At 32.6% G+C, this 17,129-nt stretch overlaps 1 protein-coding gene across 4 annotated transcripts; it reads right to left on the bottom strand.

Annotated features, from left to right (window-relative positions):
* Nucleotides 1-59: 59 nt before the first annotated feature.
* LOC128180193 (uncharacterized) lies at nt 60-16,936 on the bottom strand. 4 transcript variants are annotated; one of them, XM_052848104.1, is made up of 24 exons: nt 16,816-16,936; nt 16,143-16,298; nt 15,672-15,816; nt 15,371-15,505; nt 14,770-14,927; nt 14,572-14,642; nt 14,123-14,201; nt 13,341-13,459; nt 12,217-12,347; nt 12,025-12,077; nt 11,800-11,817; nt 10,827-11,011; nt 10,341-10,456; nt 8,890-9,040; nt 8,589-8,672; nt 8,217-8,309; nt 7,889-7,996; nt 7,452-7,604; nt 6,903-7,028; nt 6,471-6,666; nt 5,699-5,803; nt 5,130-5,226; nt 4,611-4,644; nt 60-476 (listed from the first exon to the last, which is right to left on the bottom strand). In XM_052848104.1, the coding sequence occupies exons 1-24, from the start codon at nt 16,862-16,864 to the stop codon at nt 435-437; spliced, it is 2,604 nt and encodes an 867-aa protein (XP_052704064.1). In that variant the 5' UTR covers nt 16,865-16,936; the 3' UTR covers nt 60-434. The 4 variants fall into 4 exon arrangements, with proteins under 4 accessions (XP_052704064.1, XP_052704063.1, XP_052704065.1 ...); XM_052848103.1 differs by lacking the exon at nt 4,611-4,644 and adding an exon at nt 4,428-4,442; XM_052848105.1 differs by lacking the exon at nt 4,611-4,644.
* Between the last annotated feature and the right edge of the window lie 193 nt (nt 16,937-17,129).

Below are 17,129 nucleotides of genomic sequence, written 5' to 3'. Positions count from 1 at the left end.
TAAGTTCAAGCAGTATTTTGAGTACCGGTACATTAACAATCTATAGAATAAAGCAACAAGAAATTTTGTATCTTCATTCAAAATATCAATAAATTACAGAAAAAAAATAAAACTAAAAGAATGATATCACAGACAGGAGCAAAAACTCGCAGTAATTTTTTTCATGTAATTGTAAAATCATAACATGACAACACGAACTGTTTGAGACCACATCTGTTACACAAAGAGTAACTTAATAATGTCTGAAACTCAATGTTTAGAAACATCAAAATTCACTGGCAGGATAATCTGTCCTGTTCAAATATTATATACCCGGTATTTGGATTTAAGCCCATTTTGTGCGGAAGAGGGGAAAAGTGTTTACGAATAATCCACTGCTTTTTGTTGACCAATCAAACATGGGGTTTCAGTTGGTCGAGTAATACGGCCAATCATCATCCTGATTGTCCCATCGTTCCCTCCTGATCCGAGCTCTCCTAAAAACAATGATGCGATTGGTAATTAATATGCAATTATAAAACTAAGCAAATAATAACTTTATATATATAAAGAGAGAGAGAGATGCACACACAGAAAAACTTTTTCATCAATGATGTATCTCTTATACACTAACTACTGATGGAAAAAATATTACAATAAATGCATGTGCTCTAATTTCAATTATGAATATTTTAAAAAGATTGATGCACATTAATGTTATATTCTGATGGAATTTCAAAAAAGGGACCATTTTGAAATCACATATATGCTTCTATTTAGTGCAAATAAACGAGACAAATGGATTACAAACTTATTTTATGTTACTGGTAATTCTTTCAGAATCATTGATATATTGATTACAACATTTACTTAAATTTTATTAAATGACAGTTTATGAATATGAACTCTAATTGCAATTGCCCATAAACACCCATATATTGTTTAATTGAGTCTGGCAAAAACCAATACAACCCTGAAAAGGATTTTAAACCAAATAAACATTGATAAAACAAAACACCAGTAGCACATGTATATATAGCAGTCTATATCCAGTTCAAACATGGCTCAAAATTAATACTTTAGCCTAGTAACACAATTATAAGTACTGAGCATGTATAAGTAATACAACTTACTGGTAAATTTTATAAGGTTAAAGTGTGTCTATTAAAATCAGCTCAGTTTAATGACATTAATTAATAAAAGGGATATTTTTTCCCCCCAATTTTTTTTTCATTTCAGGTAAGCAAAAGGTTGAAAGGAAAAAAACCCATGAGTAAATAAGGTGAAACTCCTCACCATTTACAAATGATTTACAGTAAAACCCCCAAATTATGTTTAATTAGATCCCATTTATTTAAACATAAAAAGATACACAAATATACTGTAGTAGATTCCTAATCAAACGTGAGGAATTAATATTCACATAAAACTGAGAGAAGCAGATGTAAACTACATGAAACTAGGATCAATATATCATCTTTGCAATTTTATTTTCTTGCGATTTGATGCAAATTGATGTAACTACTGAATCGAGAACTCGCGTGAAATTAGAAATCTAGTCGTTGCAGTTTAAACAAAGTAGCGGACTTTACATATATTCATTCACTGTCACATGTAAGTATTATAAACGAATGACCATATACTTATATAATCTTATAAAATTTGTCTGCTTAAATTCGCGTAACTTGGAAAATAACGGATATACATGAATATACTTTTTTAACAGTTATAAAGTTTTGTAATTATTAAGAAAACTCAGAGGAAAGAATTAACAACCAAAAAAACAACAACCCCAAAGCAATAACATTGAGTGGAACGGTTTTCATGCAGTGTTGGAATGTGCTACCTTGATAACTTTATTATACATGTAAAAGATAAGCCTGCATGTGCATGCATGTAAGAGACACAGTTGTTGGGTCACAGATAAATCACCACATTGTCTGCCATGCAAGAAATCAGTACTGTATGTATAATAACTGGGTTTAATTGAGCAGGTGAAAATTGTTGCATTTTGATTCCAATTTGAAGTATATAATTTTATAGAAATAATTTTTTTTTGCAATCGAATTTTTTGCAGTTGAGATTAAACCACATTTTAATTTGCAAAAAGTACATAGATTTACCAGCACAAAAAATCCAGTTATATATTGGTAGTAAATAAGCTTTTAAAAAATGAAAGTTTTTAATTATTTGAAATATCAATTGAATTCATGATATCTTCAAATGATTGATGATATCTTCAGTTATGAAGTATTATATACTAGTATTTTCATTTGCAAAATTAATGCAACCAAGCAAGAATTAAATTGATGCGTGCATTAATTGAATTGAGACATCAATGATCAAATTGATGTGCACATCAATTAAATAAATGATATGAAAATAATTTGTTGATAGCAAAAATTAATTTGTTGTGCATATTAATTAAATGTTTCCATAAAATTAAAGAAATCATCAATTCATATAGACCGATTGAGGTCTGGGTCATTTGCGAGCAATAATTCCGCTATCTTTTTAAGTGTGATAAAAATGTGACAATATTGTATTCATTTGACGAATGGATTTAATGATATCTTCATATTATAATGAAGAAGTCATCAATAATTTGTGTTTATGTTAATTTTAGTTCTCCATATTAAAGGGACTTGGACACGATTTGACTTAAAATTTTCAAATTTTATTTTTCTATTTTCAATGTTTATACTGATAAATATAAAAGTTTATAATGCTATGTCAAAATTTGAAAGTTAAACATCAAGTTATAAGCGATATAATATTGTCATATTTTACATACGTGTTGTATTGGTGTAATTTTCAATCAAATGTACCTTTCTTTTGTTGATAATAGTATTAACAAAGATATTGAATTAGCTTAAATTGTTTTTTTACATGTGATTTTGTCTACGAAATGGTAATTCTCTTCATTACATTTTTTTAAACAACTATAAGACTTGAGCTAATTACAACCAATTCTTACCTCTGTATCTCACTTGTAACTTGACTTTAACATTCAATATTTTGGTCAATCATTGCACCAGTTAACCATTTTATACATAAAAAAATAAAAATAAAATTTTTGATCTCAAATCGTGTCCAAGTCCCTTTAAGAGGTTATTTGTATATTGATACAGTATATAAACATGTAGCTAATACCCGTTAAAAGATATGTATAGAAAATTGAAAAATTTTAGCCCTCTCTTTTTTTCAAGTGATCATTAGTAAAGGTTTGGAGAGAATTAAGTAAAATTTTGTTGTGAGATATAAATTTAATGTAGCTCGCGGGTTTGCTGACGTCACAATAGGATTCGACGTACCGGTAAAGAGTTGACCGTCATATCAAAATCATACATTTCTTATAAAAATAACAAATGATCTTTAGAAACATAAAATGAAATATTTCAAAAAGCTAAATTGCAGTTTATACAAACATTTATATCAAGTGCTAAAAATTTAGAGACGTGACATACATTGTCGCATTTAGTTCTATAGGATATGAGTGTGCGTTGGAATCTTTCATCTAAAATCATGTTTAGACAAGTAAATTGTAAATAAATTGAACAGTATGCATTAACTTTGCTCGTACAATTATAAATTCTGTATTTTCAAATACCAATCTACTATTAAAATTATTTTGGCTTTAGCTATAGTTATCGTATAGTTACAATTACAAACTCATTAGTATGTCAATACATGTAGTTGTAGGTAATTATTCTGCATTGAATGATTGACTCATTGAGTTTCGTGAAAAGGACAGTAGCCAAGTTTCTTCTCTTCACAACCTTACATTAATTGCATTTATGCATTCGAAAACATTCATAATAATGTTAAGATTTGCATGTTTTAATAGGTCGTAATCAGCTAGTCTTGTCAAGCAGCGCATTTTTGGTTCTCGGACGTAAGAAATTGATGATGTCGGCTAACGTCGTGATGAAAATATAGTTTTTTGTAAAATCTTTTAAATCTTTAAAGTTGTTTTGCAAAAAATTGGCCGAGAACACATATTGTTTATTTTTTATAAATTGATTCAAAATTATCTCTTCTGTTATTGTGTTGAGTAAAATTAAGTTCATCTAGATCATTTAAAAGTTTGGAGCATAGTTTTGAAATGCGGTTTTCGACTAAGATATGCATTTTACTATATATTTCATTGAAATGGCGTTGCATGATTTTATCAGCGACACTGTGTTTGAATCACGATAGCATTATTACCACGCAGACAAATCTCAAATAAATTTTAGAAATAAAACTCTGAAACCTATCAATCACGTGGACAAAATTTCAGGGTAGGTTTTCTCACAAGCAGTAAACCCGAGAGCTACCTTAAGTGATCGATTGATGATAAATCTATCGCCATGGTAAAAAGAGTACTATGAAATTATTACAGTCATAAAATGCATGTTTCCTCTAAATGAATCCCATGATTATAGGAGATATTTGTTTACACTAACCTGTACATCTTAAACCTAGAAATGATTGTCGTTCAGATTACATAATGAGCTGTATAATGCATGTACATTATAACATTGATAATTGCAGACACACAGAAAGCATATGATGAAAAAAAATAAGCAGACAAATACTTCAATTAAACCATGTATACACTTTATGCACAATATATTTGAGAGCCAAACCTCTGTTTTATTTCGTTTTCTTATTGCCATCCGTCTGTACAAAATTGAAGTGTAAGAAATGATCATTTGAACTTTACTCGACAGAACAAAATCTTTTTGACTAATTTAGTATGCAAGATTTAAAAAATTGCCACAATTCTGATCCACATCTGTCAATATGTTTTAACAATCTTTCAACTTAGCAATGTGAATTTAACTCTAAAGGGGTTAACTGTTGCATGAAGAAACACAATACAGATGAGTTTAATATAGTTCATAATGTTTATTTTTTTCCCAAAACTAATTAATTTTCAAACATGCAAATTTTCCAAATATTTGTATAGAAATTTACATGTACTAATCAATTGAAACATACATTTTTAATTGCATTTAATTTTCATTTATGAACAAGTTGAGGAAACTCCTATTCCTTTCTAAAAAGCTCTAAATTAAGCTTAGTTACTCAGTGATTAACAGAAGTTGAGAAGGATTAAGATGGAGACAAGATTAAAGCACTCTCAGTAACTTTGATTATTTTACCTGTTGACATTGTTGGCTAGCAACTTTACATTAGCCATGGTGATCAATTTTTCATCAGAAACAACAAGCTGGCCTTCATGATGCTGAACTCCTTTACCTAAAGAAAAAAAGTTGAAAGAAAAACTTACTTAATTAAACTCTTTTCTAAAAACTATGATGACCTTGTAAGAGGCTAACAATTTTGCATGACTGATAAAAAACCTAATTCTTCTTTTGACCCTTATTCACAAGACAAATGAGCTAGTCACTAGGGCTGTGTTCAAGAAAGTAGCTGCTACCCTTGCATGCTGCTAGATATCTAGGTCCTACTGAAAGCACTGAATGAATTATATGTATAACGGTTGTAATTACATGCATTGTACTAATTAGCTAGCATACAATGTACATCGTTCAAGACAGCACATAGAGCTACATGCAGGTATCTGCTATGATCTTGAATGCAGCCCGGCTAGCATATTTACTCATTGTTAAAAACCCAGGGTTGCATGATAACACTTCTGTTATTATAATTTTGTTTCCAAGTATTGTTTTTTCTCTTGATTTTTTATGTCAATTGAACATACTCTTACCAGAACTAGAACTGCTGGGGCGCTCTCGCCATTCTACAACCTTACGAGCAATGTTCTCCCTCACAGATTTTGCAATGGAGTCCAGATTCAGATACCCAGCTATCTCTGAAACAGCTGCTCAGGAAAATACATGGATGTTGATCGATGAGCATGGTTCGCAATTATGAAATGTTCATTACAGAATCACGTAACAAGTACGTGTAATCATTACTAACAGCACATACTTTACATATAATATTTGGAGTGTTCGATATTTGGCGGAAATTAGTTTTTGAACAAGTTGGCATAGATTTAAATTATCGTATAATTTCTGAATGTGACTTTTCTTATACACATATGCATGGCATTTAGCGATGAACTTGATAAAGCAGATGCCGCATTCTGCCAAAAGCGCTAAATAGAATACACAACCAAATGTAGTACGTTTACAGTAATAACAGAGGTATGCAATCATCAAAGCATTTGCTGTTGAACTAGATTGTATGAGTAAGATCCATATATATATAGCAGTACATGTATTTGAATGTGATTATAGTTCTCAGCATGCAACCTGCTCTTGGGTATTTATCATTGCAAACCAGCTGTTCACCTCTATTTCCAAACAGAAATAAATCAAATGACCACTGCTCACAAAAAACTAATCCTCAAGGATATGTTCTCCAAGGTCTTTCAGGGATAAAAAATGAGACATGTGATACTGGGTTTACAGTACTTGTGAGCTTACAACAAATTTTTAGGGTTTCATCATGGAGACAATTTGTTGAAAGGATACGAGATAGCCTCATCAGTGGCACTGTGTCTCGGTAGCCATCGAATCTGGCTGCAACCTCTGCCTCCTTGAACAGTTTCTTCCTCAGCCTCTCTGAGGAGGTGGTGACAATTTCATCCAGTGAGGTGTTAAACTCCTTCCACGTCATCCCTTGAGAAGGAGGCTGTCCCCCTTGGACTGGGATTATCTTGTGTTCCATCTGAAACCCATTAGATATAATTTACAATAAATTTGGTAGAGGAGATAAAAGAGCATGCTTTTATCAAATGGTCTTCAATATGCTTGGAAAAAGTACAGAATCAAATCAAAATTAATCAAATATATGACACTTTTGCAGGTTTTAATGATTGAATTCAAGGTAGAGACATGACATGTAATTCCTCTTAAGCATTAATCTTGAGGTTTCCAATATATTTGACAGTTACTGTAGTATACCTCTTGGAAGCAAGGTTCTCTGTATTTGAGGATTAAATGCATCAGGAACTGGCAGACAAGCTGGGGAGAAATCTTGTTCTCGCTGAAGGACGTGTAGCTCATGTGAAGAGTCTCCAGATCATCCTCCTGTTAATGTAAATTGTACATTATATGTTTTATCCTTTATTCCCTGTATGGCTTGTAACACTGGATTTTGATATGGATTTCAAATACATACTGTTGAATCATTTAAATTTGTGGGGGCCAATTTACTTGGAATGTCAATTTTGTTAAAGGAATATTAGGATGTAAATTTGTGCATTTGTAATTGGTTGGGAATGTTATTTTATTGATAAAGGGTATACCCACAAAATCCATAAAAATTGAGTCACCATAAATATAAAATTTCCAGTCTTTATTTGTTGAGGAGGAGGGAGGGGTAAAAATTTTAAGGATTTCAGAGTAATTGATTTTATCCTTGTATATGAATAAGATATTTGAACATGAATGATTCCATCAGAAAGAAAGAGATCAGTATTATTAAAGAAGGCTTGAGGACCAAAAACTGACCCCCATGAAAGGATAGACAACGTGAGCAAAGGCACGGAAGTCCTCCACTTCCTTCCACTCCACCACAGTGATGAAGTCACACATCAGCATCATGTAGCGGAAGCAAGCTCCATCCAAGTTACCACACAGGACGTTCCCAAATACCTGGATGGTCTGTGGAAAAAAAAAAACAGTAGTAAAAGAGTAGGTTAAAATCAATTATAAAATGTTTTTTGTCAGGTCTGCATATTTGCATTTTTGTATTTTCTGTCTTATCTTTTTTATAAAGGTGAGTTGTTATAAATAACACCTCTGCCCAAATTTTAGACACTATGGGTTATGTGTATAGAGTGGACAAAATTAAGAAAAATTTTTCACAAAAAAACTTTTGGAAACTGATTTTTCATTTTTGAGGCATATTTACAAACAAAATGATTACTGTGTAGTTTTTGAATTACCTTATTCATGGAGGAATATTCTGCAATGGCTGACAAAAGGTCGTGTGTACACAGGTACATGATGTCATCTATCAGGTATCGCTCTTGCATGAATAAGTACAATCGATCCTATCAAAAAAATACTCTGTTTATTATCTCCCCTGAAATGTTTTTAAACATACATTGTTGAAAAGGACACTAATAATTTTTATTAACATGTGTACTTGCATAAGTGTTTTGTTCCCTAATGATAAACATATCATTCAGTCTCATTGAAATAAAGTTAATTAAGGGCTATCCCTTATTAAGGATTCAGTTCTCTTAACGAATGTCTTTTATATGTATTTACCAGCACAGAAAATTCAAAGTCCTTCTCTTCTACAATTTTATCTCCTTCCAACATGTAGGCCCAGAACTGTTCAATCTGTGAGAGCGTCCTTCCCTGTTGTCAAAAGACAGTATTACTGGTATTTATTATACATAAACTATAGCATATAATCAATCCTCCTAGATCTTTCGTCAATTGGATGGACTGAGAAACATACAGCAGGAAAGACAAAGGACTGAACACCAAGACAGAGAGCAAATCAAGCCCCGGCCCCCCCCCCCCCCCCCCCCCCATTTTTTTTAAAAAACAAATATCAGGACATGCATGATTATTCACACGTACATGTTGATGTTGGGCACATGATATTGTGGGCGTATAAGAGACGTGACTTACTATTGATAGCATTCTGGGAATTTTTCTCTCCAGTTCTCCTGCTCTGTCTTTGTAATCATCAAACATTCTGTGCATTGTGTGTTGCTGCAAGGGACAAAGAATTTTCAAAAACATTTTCAACATACCATCATTGCTGTCACCTATATATAGACATTTAATAGAAGGTATTTTGAACGCTTAATTGCAAATAGTTATAAAACGCATTACTGTAGGTGTAAAAAATTCAATAAATCAATGAAAAAAATGAGAAATTTTAAACACCCTTAATAAGATAAATAAACATTATGCGTCAACTATTTACCAAGTGAGCTTCACTGCCCACTAGACTGGGACTCTCCCGGGAGGTGGCAGGAGTGTGGCCAATGGGGATACTGTCCATGTGACGTGTGTATGTCCCTGCGGTAGAGGGCATGTCCAGGGAATACTCCGGGGTCTGGGGCTTCATGATCTCCCTATGTTAATTCAGATGCACAAATGTGTACTAAGAAGCGACATATGCTATTGGATATTTCAAATAACACTTTAGCACTCTGATGACGGTAGATGACAAACTATGTTAATTCTATACAATTGATATTATCCCCGAGTACCCAAACTCCGTCACCATATGCAGAAAACAGTCCGCGTTTCTCTGCAAATTATTTTTTGCGGTTTTTATCATTTGCAATCACTAAATATAACATGAAACGTTACAATTTATAAAATTATTTACAAAAATATTTTTATTATTATTCAAATAAGCCCTCTGAATACGACGTTTATCACACGTGCTATCATAACTTATGAACCTAACTCCGTCACCCACATGATCTATGATACGCCAGGGAATGAAGACACATTAACAATTTAGTTTAAACTCAACTTGTATCTAGGCCAAGTTATAATAAGTAAAATCGGTGTATTCAATTTTAATTGTATATCATTTCATCAAAGTGAAATGATTGCCAGAATAAAAAAAATTGGTCCTTGTAACAACAATCACAATGACCTTTTCAGAAGTATGGATGTCGTTTGATTTCTGTCCTTACATGTTTCAAATATATCATATCAATAATGAATATATTAATGATTATATTATTTATTTATTACATTTTTAATAAATGTAGCGTATTCTATAATTACTGACACACCATATATATCTGTAACCCTGTATAAGGCAAAAATTACGGCATGAGCGATTTGACGTTATCATCAGTGTAGTGCATAAAGGCTATTGCGGACTGAAAAAAATGTATTAATAACCTTAATAGAAAATAAATTACATGTGAATGTTTCATTTTGACCTCTCTTAAAATGACTGACCACAGTAAATAATCAAATAGGCCCGCATGTCAGAAATATCGTTATTTTAGTGCACCCGTAAAAAGGTGTTAGCTGATTTCACGCAATTATTGTTGCATAAAATGAACAGAGTGTAATTTTGTTATGTTTGAACACATTCTTAAATTTAAACATTGTAAATTGTTGACATTTGATTGAGGATTTTTGACATGCAAAAAATGACGTCATAATCGCACTTGATTTCAAACAGCAAGGAGTTTCCCGAAAGTGACGGAGTTAGGGTAGTGACGAAGTTAGGGTGCTATGCGATATAGCTTTTCAATGAAGTAGTAATTAATACTTCACTTACTTGGTTTTCTTACAGAGAATTCGATTAAATTCATGAAATCAACAATAAAGCAGACTTCGCTATAATCATAATATTCTGGGAGTGTCTGATACACATGTATTTAAAGTTAATAGCTAACTCACTCAATCAGTTCCTTGTTGATTCGTACTTTGGGCCTGGTGATCTTGAGATGGGTACAGTTGTGAGGGAGGACTATGACCTTGTCACTCCCAGGGAGTTTGTGTGGACATATCACAGTCTGTTAATTAAAGAAATTACACACATGTATATTTACAAGGGTTAATTTAACCCATACATTATGTATACACCAAATGATCAATTAAATAAGAAATATTTGTACAACAATTGGTCTAAATTTTGCTGTGAGGTATGATTACTACCATTAAGTTGATTGAAACATGGCAATATAACATGTAGCATGTTATAAAAATCACAGTCCTTTGTACTTGAATTAATCCACTATGGCAGCTGGAATATTTGTGTACATACTAGGATAAAAATAACTGTATGATTCTTCCTTAGATGTTTCACACCATTCCTTCTTCATATTACCTTGTTCATATACGTTATACAATGCATTGCTTATTATGTAAAAAAAGACTATATACCTTTTCTCCACAGCTGGGGCAAAATTTTGCATCCTTGAATTCTTCAAAAGAGCGCCCTTGATTGTTTGAGGAGTAGAGCATGGCGGCGTATTTACTGAAGACCCTCTCCTGGGGAATAAATGGGTCAGCATCCGGTCCCTCCTCGTCATCATTGTCGTCGTTCAGACCCGCCGACAAAATGGAGTCTGCAGAAATATAAAATTCAATGACTTACATTATTACGCAAAAGCTGCATGCATATCCTTTTGGGGAAAAAAGGCTATACTCTCATGGTCAATTCAACAAAGACTGATAATATATATATGTACCATTACTGTGCAGTTGCAAATGGGTTTCTTTTATCATTTTACATATTTTGGTTGAATATCAGGATATACCATTAATATTCTTGTTGAAGTGACGTTTAAAGCAAACTGTGCTGTATTTTAACCTTTGTTTCTGAATTCTAAGCATTTACAGTTGTCTAAACCTTCATTTCTTTAATTTCAAAAATTAACTATGCATGAAATGAAAATCTTCTTTATATTTTTAAATTCTCACTATAACTAATAGCTACACATTCAACACATTTAGTACTACATGTACTAATGAAGGCTCTATGCACTCTTGAATCTAACGATGAATTTCAAAATGAAATGCAAGTAAGCTAACATTATAAATCTCTTCTGTATAAAATGTATGAAATTTTAACAATTTGATTTCATATGCACAATGCAAAAGAATAGCAATTAATGCATTTATTGCTTTCAAAAACAACTGAAACGTGCAAACTTAATTTTACAATTTGAAGTTATAAAATAAATTTACATCGATTGTAGCAAAAATAGGATTTTATAGTACTGTACTGAAAACACAATGATATCATAAGTGGAAAACTGACACAAAAAAATAATCACAAATAAATGGGAGGTGTACGACAAGGTGAATGATTGTGACATTGGCTATTATAGCATATAAAATGTGTTCTGTTTACCAGGATCTAAAACTATATCTGAAAGAAAAATGTAAGTTTCTATATTAAAACAAGGTTAACATTCACTTGAAATATTCACTTATTCACTTGAAATACAATTTTAAAAATATTCTATTTGGTTTTTGCTACATCAATTTTTTAACTATAAATTTTTTTTCTCAATAAATAGATCAATATTCATTATGCTTCTATCAAGTTTCCTAACACTTAATGGGTTGTAATTACCCGATTTATTAAGTCCGGCAGGATCTGGCATTTTTCCTGTTCCTTTTCGCTTCCTGTATAAGTACACGAAGTTTAAAATACATATATTTATGGGATTATAATTTCATTCAGATATTCTTGGTTACTAATTGACAAAACATGGTTACATCAGATGATGATGATAGTGATATGGCCTGAACGTTTATTACTTACGTGACTGTAGGTTTATTTTGCTCTAGGATTTCCAGCTGTTTCATAAGCATTTTGCAATGCTCTTTTAGTAATGCCAACTCATTGCTGATGTCTCCAACATTGAATTTAAAGCGCTCTTGTACAGCTTCAAGCTGTAATTATAAATGTTTTGTATCATTTTCTCTCACCTTAACTAAGTAAAAAATTATACATTTTACTTTAAATCTGCTCTCTTCATTTAATTAACATTGCCTCTACTCCAAATGAATGATATCCTCATTTCTTTAAAACTTGCTCTGTTGAAAATTCATCCTACCAATGGCTTCTACCCTCATGACTGTTCTCCCCTGTTGCAACTAAAGCTTTAGAACCATTTGAACAAGAGCTTGGAATTTGGGTAGTTGTGTCAAACAGCAATGTGACATAGGCTTGTCTAATTCATTGCTAGCCACTCAGCCATGACTCTTTGAAATCAACAAGATTTGTCTGGCTTCTGAGCTAATTTAAGACTATGCAATTGGTGCATCGCTTGAAATTGTGTTATTTTTAACTTGTTTTGACGCAACGAATAGATAGATACACACTACTGAAAGTCCAAGGTCTTGTTGAAATGGTTCTAATATGCATGCACTCTTGTAATTAACAATGAATATCCTACAAGGACTTTTATTCTGATGTCTCCTTTTAGGTGTGTATCCTTCTTCTTAACCTCCTAGTCAGCTTGCTCTACATCAATCTCCTAACATTAACTAGTTTAAACCGACAATTACTTCTCCCTTTGTGGAGGATCATCCTTCATACTAACACAAAACGCCAGCCTCTACAAAGACTTCTCCCTTATAAATATTTTCTCCTCTCTTTATCTCTTGGTCAGCCTGCTCTTGTATATTAATCTCCTGATATTAAGTTTTCCCTTTGTAAAAGACCCTTCCCCATATTAAAACACATCTCTTACAAAAACTTCTCCCCGTCCTTATTATATTTCCCCCTCCTTACCTTTTTACCAGACTGCTCTAAAGTCAAATATCATGACATAAAGTTTTCACTTACCCCCCTCATAGAGGATACTTCTCATATTATAACACAGGAGTCCCTTCAAGGTCCCCCCCCCCCCCCTCCCTTACACATATTTTGGCCTCCCTTACCTCCTGGTCGGCTTGCTCTATATCCATCTCCTGAACCTCATACTCTGCGTCCGTCAGGTCGTCTCTGTCGTCTATCTTCATCAGCTCTGATTTATGCTCCTCCAAAAATTTATCAAATTCTGCAAGTGTAAAAAATATGCTTGGAGTTGCACCTTAAATTTGTACAATCCCCTAACAATATTTGCAGAATTTTAATGAAATAATGTTGGTAATTTTGTTCAAACTCTTAAAAACCTAACAAAAATATTCAAATGTATCATTGAATACAAATTGAAAAAAAAAATTGATATGTACTGAAATGTATAATTCTATTGTGTACTTAATCCTCTGAAAAGCATTCTATCATACATAGACTTTTGTGGGTCCTCCACTCCCTCTGGAAAAGTTTGCAATACAAGTCTGATTTTTTATATTCCTTAAAGATGTGAAATTCAGGCATGCCTTTGACTTGAAAATAACAGTAAAAACGTTAAATTTAGGGGGGAAAATGAACTTTTCACAAATACATTGCTTTTCATAAAAACAAAAGTCCCTCATGCTATATAAATCAAACTCAGGACCTGCGGGCTAGCAGACCGAAGTTATACCCACTGCGCTACAGAAACAGACACCCAATTTTGGTGACATAAATAGTTTCAAACTGAGTTAAAATAGCCATGTTGTGACGCACTGTCATAAAAAGTAAAAGTCAAAGGGTGTCAAGGACCCTTAACTCTTTAATCTAGGATGTAAAGCCTGACTGAATTTTTGCTATTTCGCTATCCCTTCAATGAGTATTTTACCTTCCACTGCAGTATTCATGACACTCATGATCTGATCTTCCAATTTCTGGGCAGCCTCAATATTGTTCATCAAGTTAGCCTGAAAACAAATAGGAGTATTTTTTTGATTATGAATATCTTCATGATTAATTTCAATTGTATTTACAATGCTCTCTACCTTTCCATTATGATGTTGTAATTATCAAAATTTAGGAAAAGGTATACATGTGTTATTTAATTATCTTAAATAGCAGGTTATTTTGGTGGGTGTACAATTTTGTGATATTATAAAAATAAGATGTACATGAGTGGCTCTTATTTAATTTTCTATTATACAAGTTTTAAGGGGCAATTTGATTTTAACTGCCAAATTTACCAGTATCACCCATCAAATTGCATGACCAAGGTACAATATTAATAGTAAAGTCATTTATAGTTAATAAAAACAACAAAACTTTTATTTTATATACCCTTTTTGTTGAGATGACAGGCTTTATCTTTCGATCAAGACTTTCTGAGGATTCACCGGTCTCAAGAAATGCTGTTATAAGAAAAAAAAATTAATTTACAGTTGAACCATTAAAAATCCTGCCATTCTCTCTCTTTCTCTGATCTCTCTTCTCTCTCTCTCTCGCTTTAAAAAAAAAGAAGGTATGGTTCTTTAATACCATAGTAGAGGTCATCGTATCCCTTCTTGTATCGTGCCAAGTTCTCAATTTCCTGATGTGCCTCGTCCAATGAATCCTGAAGGTCATTGATGTCACCTTCTAACCTTTGTTCCATATCCTCTGACCTCTCCCTCTCCTCTTTTAATTCTTCCTCGACCCTTTGATAGAGATACAAATGTCATGGAATGTCTTTATTGAGCAACAATGCATCTTACCTTTACAATACTTAAACTTCCATCTTCCATTAAAATGGTTAAATTTGTTATTCTTTATATGATTATCATAATATCAGAACAAAATCTTGAACTTTTTCTCTATTGTTTAAAATATTGTCTGATTTCTTGTCAAACAGACTGCGTTGCCCTTACACTTACACTCAAAAAACTTCACTGGCCATGCAAGTACATGAATACAAGAATGACAGTAACAAAATATACTGGGGCACACTGCCTAAAAGTGTATTGAATCAGGAATTTATCCAGTAATTTTAGGAAATTTGGTCTGTTCCCCCCAAAAAATGGATTCTTTTTTTTTTTTACCGGTATTCTTAATAAACATGTAGCGGTGAGTACCAATGCTTTATCTACAATTCAAGATTTACCTGGTGATGTCTGCCTCCTTCTGCCTTAGATCCTCCTCCTGGCCCTCAATTTTATGATTCAGCTCCTCAATGTTCTCCTCCAGCTGTGCTATCTTCTGTTGAGATTCCTCAAACTGCTTGTGTTTATCAAACAACCTTAAAAGAAGATCAAATTGTTGTATAAATATACCAAAATTGTAATTTATGTACAGTATATGAGAAAATTTATTTAGAGAGCACTTGTAATCAAATTCACATATAACCAACTTCTTAAACTGTTGAAAAAGAACATCATCCATCTATGGCATCTTTTTTATTCTACCTGCGCTTGACTTCCTCCAGCTGCTCTGACAGTAGATCTTGTTTATCATCCCTCTCATCAAATATCCTCTTCATGAGAGTAAAGTATGGAATTTTTGTCACTGTTCCGTCAGTGTGTGTGGTCAGATCCTCACTGTACACAGCATCTATATAATTAAAAAAAAAAGTTGCATATAAAATTTGCCCACATTTACATACTGTAAATAAACTTTTTGTTTGCGAGCAAATAATTTTCATGAGCTTCGCAGGAGCCTCGATGTCAAGAATATGTCTTAAGGGGAGCAAGTACTTAATTGATCAGAACAGATGTAAATAACAACACAGGTGTGGTTAAGTCTTCAATGCAAAAATTAGTCATGGAAAAAAAAAATCAACAATGCATCCACTGGCATCCTATAGTCAAAATTCTTAAACATTAAGCTTTCATAAAGTAATACTTTTTATGTGGAGTAAAGTTAACAGATAAACATACCAAATAAATCATCCTTGATTTTAGTGAATATCCTGGTATACACTCCAAGCTTAGGAACTAGATCGTCTAGAACCCTGAAGGCAATTCTGATGCGCTCTTCATTTGGAACACCTCCTACTGATGGGTTTTCCACACACATCAACTCATAGTTTTTCACTGTAAACAGACAGATAAAAAATATTGCATTTGAACATAAATACTGACTTTAACTATTCAACACTAGCCAATAAAAGTTATATCCATGTTAATTTTTCCTCTCTCTCTCAAATTGACTGTAAAATCTCAAATGTATTTAAATTTAGTGCATGATTCAAATAAATCGTGGAAATAAAAACAGCAATTTAAAGTTCATATGGATTTTTAAAGGAGGTTAGTTTATGAATAAAAATGCACTGCATGTCTTCTGATAATCAAGATCAAGATTTAATTTAAGAACATGATCAGTTAATTAGCAAGGGTAAAAACTGAGCTTTGTAATAGATCCAAATTTTGTAGATACTTAGACTAAATATTCAAAATATTTTTTTCGTAATCAATTATTTAAAGGGTTGATGAAAGAGCAGATATAATTTGGTATCTTAATAAACAACTGAGAATATTCGGGTGAAACGAGCACCTGCTGAAGTGTTTCAAACCCTATTCAGGATTAAAGAATTTCAAAGATTGTGTCTACCTTGAGCAAAACTACTATCTACAGCTTTAGAAGTCTTCCGTGACTCCATGATTTTATGCAATCTCTTTTTACTCCAATTCAGGACAGTGTAACCAAGCAAGCCATATTTGGTGTCTAAACGAAAAACCCAAACCGGCACCACGCTTAAATCCGGTTTCGCTGAGAGTCAACAAGCGATTTCTCCCCCATTGATATACTTGTAAACTTACTTGTTTTTTGTGTTTGTTTGTTTATTTTATCATATCATATAATTGATATGCCAGTGATCTTGTTTTGAGAGAATAAAGATTCAAATTAATTGAATTACTTAATCC

The sequence above is a fragment of the Crassostrea angulata genome, chromosome 4, assembly GCF_025612915.1.
Source record: "Crassostrea angulata isolate pt1a10 chromosome 4, ASM2561291v2, whole genome shotgun sequence".
In the NCBI taxonomy this organism is placed as follows: domain Eukaryota; kingdom Metazoa; phylum Mollusca; class Bivalvia; order Ostreida; family Ostreidae; genus Magallana; species Magallana angulata.
The sequence above is the reverse complement of the archived record's forward strand: the minus strand, read 5'-3'. Positions and strand labels throughout refer to the sequence as shown.